At 38.4% G+C, this 5,608-nt stretch overlaps 1 protein-coding gene across 1 annotated transcript; it reads right to left on the bottom strand.

Moving 5' to 3' along the window:
- Positions 1-2,455: 2,455 nt before the first annotated feature.
- On the bottom strand, positions 2,456-4,561 carry LOC106729710 (E3 ubiquitin-protein ligase Topors). The gene has a single exon (XM_014559907.2). It carries the CDS (start codon positions 4,559-4,561, stop codon positions 2,456-2,458), a length of 2,106 nt encoding a protein of 701 aa, XP_014415393.1.
- Between the last annotated feature and the right edge of the window lie 1,047 nt (positions 4,562-5,608).

Genomic DNA, 5,608 nt, shown 5'->3' with positions numbered 1-5,608 from the left:
CAAAACTTTCTCTAAATCAGCAACAAGGCTATTTTGCCTTCTTAATCATTGTTGTGTTCACTGGAGTAGCATTTTTAATTTTCTTCAAGAAATTTATCTTTGCATTCACAACTTAACTAATGGTACAAGAGGCCTAGCTTTTGGCCTACCTCAGCCCTAAGCTTAATCTTTTCTAGCTTTTGGTTTAAAGTGAAAGATGGGTAACTCTTTCTTTTACTTGAACATTTAGAGGCCATTTTAGGGTTATTAATTAGTTTAATTTTAATATTGTTGTATTTCAGGAAATAGGGAGATCTGAAGAAAGGGACACAGGGGAACAGTTGGTCGGTAGGGTGGTTAAAACACACATATTGATTAAATTAACTGTCTAACAGAGGGTGGTTCATGACACCCCAAAACAATTACAATAGTAACATAAAGATCACTGATCATAGGTCACCATAACAAATACAGTGGTAATGAAAAAGTTTGAAATATTGAAAGAACTATCAAAATGTGACACAAAGGCATGAAGTGAGCAAATGCTCTTGGAAAATGGTTGCGGTAGACTTGCTCCATGGACAGAGTTGCCACAGACCTTCAGAGTGAAGTGCAATAAAATGAGGTCTGCCTGTACTGCTAAGTTGTGGTGACCTCGAACTGCTATAGTTGATCTTGTGTTCCTAATTTGGGGCTTTCCATATATTCCCATGAGTTTTTACCATGAAAAGTTTAGGTCATGGTTGACAGTGAGCCGCTCATTTAACTTGATGGAAGTATGGATTAAAAAAAAAAGAAATATGACAATATTTATAAAGAAATGTGTTTACACAGGTTTTCTCATATTTCTATAAGAACATGTTTTGATTAATTTCTAACTGGAGTTATTAAAACAAAATGGTACTTTAAAAACTGCTACAATTATGTGCTTTGTGACTTCTGTGGACTCAGAAAAGCCAGGTTTCACTGCTGTTCACAACTTGGCATCAACCTCCCTTCTCAGTGCATCGCTCTAACTTTTCCAGTTATGCAGGAGGGAGAGTACTGGAAATGTTTGTTTGTTTGTTTGTTTTCAGTCCATATTTTTTTTTGATAGCCCTTGCTAACACATTCACCTGGAAAACTCCTTCTTACTTTTCAAGACCATACTCATAATCACTTCTCCAAGAAGCCTTCAGAAACCTCCCCAAGGAAATTATTGCTTCCTGTCTGTTCTCTCACAGACTTCTATTGTGCTACTTCCAGTGAATTGCTTGATTACAAGTAATTGGAAATCCCAACTTAATAAGAGAGGCAGAGAGGAAATGTATTGACTCACTAAACCCTAAGAAGGGTTAAAAAAATAAAACCATGTGAAAGGCAAAAAGGCAGCTCCAGTTCTGGGAGATCCAGGTCCTGACTCCAAGACTCACTCCTCAAGACTTAACTTACTTTTCTTTGTTAGCTTTGGGCATCTCAAGTTCTATTAGATCCAAACTCTCTCCTCATGACTTATCTTACTTTGTTAGCTTTCTATTCTCTTACCTCAAACTGACTTTCTTCACAAATTGAAAATTATACCTCTTCATAGTATCCAAGCTTTAAATCTTTTACCATCTGCTATTAGAGAGGGGGAATGACCCTACTTATCAGAACCAGTGTGAGAAATCTCAGGGAAGTGCCATGACTTGACTACCATTGGACTCATCTATTGTGTGACCAGAGGGGCAAACTACTTTATTAGATTGGTTTAGGTTTAGTCGTCATCACTTGGCCAGGTTACAGTGGATAGGCAATCAGAGTGATCTAAAATCCTGGCACCTTTTAATGAAGATATCTAGATGTCAGGGTATGTGAAGGCACAGCTTTCAGGGTAGGGAGATAGGAAGGTAGTGCCAAATACCCCATACATGTTCATTGTCTCCTATTTATTTGTGTCTGTTTTCACAACTAGATTGTGAAATCCTTGAAGGCAATAACGCTGTCTATATCTTTAGACAGTGATCATGCCTCCTCATTTTCCAGAGACTGAAACTGCATAAGGTCTAGAATATGGATATATATGTATATGTGTTTTGTGTTTTATAATACTTAATAAGCAAAACTTGTGTTTAGTAACATATACTATTATTTGTATAGTGTTTGCACCTTTTGGCAGCCAATCTTCATAGTTAAACTAAAAAATATGTCACATATTTTAATAATTCAGTTCATAAGAAAAAAGCAGACAAAAACAATATTTACATATAGGACCAATTTAATAATATGCATTTGTCTCCAAAAGGAGACTTGAATTTAACTGTCAGTTCCAGTTATAAAGTGAATAGATGGATCTTTTTGGTGATCTTTTTCAGATTATGTTCCGACTTTCAAAGATTCTTGGTGGCTAGTTGAGTAGAGTGATTGGCCTTTCAAAACAGTTGCTCCTCTGTGTTTCTGATACTTTGTCTCCTTTCTGTTCCTTCTTGGTCTGGTGAGGTTTCTGAAGGCTCAAATCCTATTTTTTCTTTTGGGTCTGCCTCCTGTAGGAAGGTGCACACTCAGAGAGGCCACTTTTTGGCCACTTGTTTGCCTCGTTCAGATCCCCTCCTTCATCACTGCCTTCCTCTGTGGTTTCTGCATCTGGATACTGACATTTGTTCTTTCTGTGACTAACTGGTGTGGTTTTTCTAGCTCTTGGGAATGTGGTTTTGTGCTTCATCTCTTGTTTTCTTGGGGATTTGTGTTTCTCACTCTGTAGACATGTGGGACTGTCACAGTGGCTTCCAGCTTGGGAAGAACCTTCACTTTTAGAAGGACACTTGGGTCTCTTCCCAGCAGTTGAAGGAAGTTTTATGTATTGGTCCATGGCTGAAGATGCCCTCCCATAGTTTGATTCATAGCCATGCACCTTCTTTTCTTTTGAGGGCTCACGGCATATATTCTGTTCACTTTCGTGGCTTCCTCTCAGAGGGGGATTACTTGAGTCTCTGCTTACAGATCTCTTTGTAAATCCAACGCACCAAGATTTGGCTGTGTGAGTACTGGCCCTTGATTGTCTTTGGAGTACGCTGCTAGAGTGTGAACCAACTTCTGCAAATTGGGAGGACTGTCTGCCTTTCATCCTCTTTTTTCTGAAAGAGCTCAGCTTCCTACCATCTCTCTTAGAAGAAAAGGCATTTTCTGAAATGCAGCTGCAGGAGGGGTCCCTCTTTCTTGATTTGCAGTTTATCAAGGATCTTTCTTTGGGCAATCTTCTTTGAAAGATCTTTGGTGAAGAATCTGAACATTTGTTTTTCTCGGTTTCTTTTTTCTGGAAATTGTTCTGCTGGCCAAGTTTCAAACCCCTTTTTTCTCTTAGGCTGTTCTTCCATGATTGCCCCAGATTAAGAATTGCTGGGGAACTGAAGATGCGGGCAGTTTCACTCTTTCCCAGATCCTGAACTTGACCAGGAAACAACTTTATCCCTTCTGTTTTCCTCTCTTTAACATTTTTTTTGCAATTCAGTAAGTCTGAGCTCCTTTCCCTTGGTGTGGCCCAATTCAGGAGCATGTGATTGGTAGATGTTGTACCCTTGTGATGGCCTGATTCTGGTTTGTCTTCTACCCAAGTATGTATTTTGCTTGCTGTTTTCTGGTGGAATAGTGGGATTTCAGATTTCTTCAAGGAAGAGTTACCATTTGGAAATGGTTTCGAACCTGACAGAGGCCTCTGCTCATTATTACATTGGCCCTGGGTGTTTTTAGACTGTTTGATATCATGTTGAGATGCCATTACAGCTTGATCCTTAGGCAAAGGCAAAACAGGAGCTGATGCAATGGACTTCTCTTTTACCCATGGTGAAGCAGAAGGAAATTGATAGATGGCACGTTGGTCGTAAGTCTCCATGTTGTAAGGTGAATGAACAAAACTGATAAGTTCATGCAGAAAATGGTGGGTGTGTTGCTGGAGGTAAGGTTCCAAGAGGTTAATGAAGGAGTCACTGTCCAGATCATATTTTGTCATGTGATGGAGAATAGTGTCTAGAATATTCTTCACTGTGTAGCCATAATCTCCATAAACAACTGTTAGTTCCCGTTTCAGCCAGGGGACCAGCCGGTATAGACAATCAGGATTTCTCTTGAAATAATTAGCTGACAAGTGCTTTTCAAATCTGTAGCCTTGGACATACGCCACCCAAATTCCAGAATAATACAGAGCTCTTCTGAACTTCATTACCACCTGATCTCTAAAGTGACCCACAGACATGGAGTTTGGTTGGAACTTCCTGCTATCCCCAAACTCCCTCAGTAACTCTTGGACAGTCAGCTCTCTCAATGGTCTGATTTTCCTTGTAATGCCCTCGGGGTTCAGACCAAGATAATTGTTTTGTGAAGTCACCACATAGCTTTCCTCTTCTGATGGGAGAAACACTGAGTCTTCTTTGGTGTCATTCTCTGGTCTGGCAGAACAACACTGTGAAAGAAAGCACTGCGCACTGGCCGGAGGCAGAGATTTCTTTCTTAATGTTGGGTATAAAGACTCATTACTGCTCTTGTTGGAATAGGGATTCCAATCAGACTCATTCTGTGTGCTTTTCAGGCAGTTCGGACATTCACAATCAGATGAGAAGTCTAATGGCATTGCCCTGACCAGATGATATTTCAGTCGTATGTGAGAAAAATTGGTCCAGATGAGTTTCTCATCTGGCAGGAAAAATATCTATTAAAACCATTCCATGCATACATCTGTAATATATTTTGTCTCCATGGAATGAATCCTAGAATAAAGTTAAGAAACAAACTATTCCCTCAAATTAATAAATAATGGTCCCAATAAAACCCAATGTAGACAAGGCAATGAGGACTCAGGCACACCTATTTTCTCTTTCTTTCTCAAATTACCTATTGCAAACTCTGAAAAGCAAATTGGAAATAAACATCCAAATTGTATCAGATTCTTTAATCCAGGAATTCTAACCCTAGAGTTTTAATCTAGATATACAAATCTGCAAACATATACTTTGATTTAAAAAACTGAAAACAATAATCCATCAGTAGTGAACTTGTTAAATGATGGTTTATCTATAGTATTTGATATTATGTAGCCATTCCTCAAAAAAGAAGCAAATCTATACATACTAATATGTGAAATAGCTGAATATATTGTTAAATGAAAAGTTTACATAGACGTATGAGAGACTATTATAAAAATCTTAAAGAATAATCATTAATTTCTGGCAGTATTGGGAACTAGACACCTTGAAAAATTGTCCCACTAGGAATAACAAAATAATGCTAGCCATAAGTAGATGTAGCTAATTGTAAATATACCTAAATATTTAAGTTGAGAGAAAATGAGTGAAATTCTCAAAGGCTAAATAAATAAATAAAAATAGAAATCCAGAGAAGGAAGTCAGCTCTGCTACCACTAGTTGCCCAGATCTGGTATCCTTGACCTCCAACTATGAAAGAACTGATAGCAGCAGGTGTAGGAGACAAAGAAGGGACTCTGTCCACATTCAAATGTCTAATGGAAAATCCCTGCATAAATCTGTGTACCCAATTGTTAACATTCTCACTGAAAAGGTGAATTAGAAAAAAAAAATCATCCCACACAACAGTCAGCAGGAAGTCTTTGCAGAGACTTTTGGAAGCAGAAACAATGAAGTATCTCTGCCAACTAAATTCA

The sequence above is a fragment of the Camelus ferus genome, chromosome 4 (assembly GCF_009834535.1).
Source record: "Camelus ferus isolate YT-003-E chromosome 4, BCGSAC_Cfer_1.0, whole genome shotgun sequence".
Taxonomy (NCBI): Eukaryota; Metazoa; Chordata; class Mammalia; order Artiodactyla; family Camelidae; genus Camelus; species Camelus ferus.
Note: the sequence above shows the minus strand (reverse complement) of the source record. Positions and strands in the feature narration are given on the sequence as shown.

What these genes read in the sequence shown, in the direction of transcription:
- LOC106729710 (XM_014559907.2), bottom strand. Translation starts at nt 4,561, where the DNA reads ATGCCATTAGACTTCTCATCTGATTGTGAATGTCCGAACTGCCTGAAA.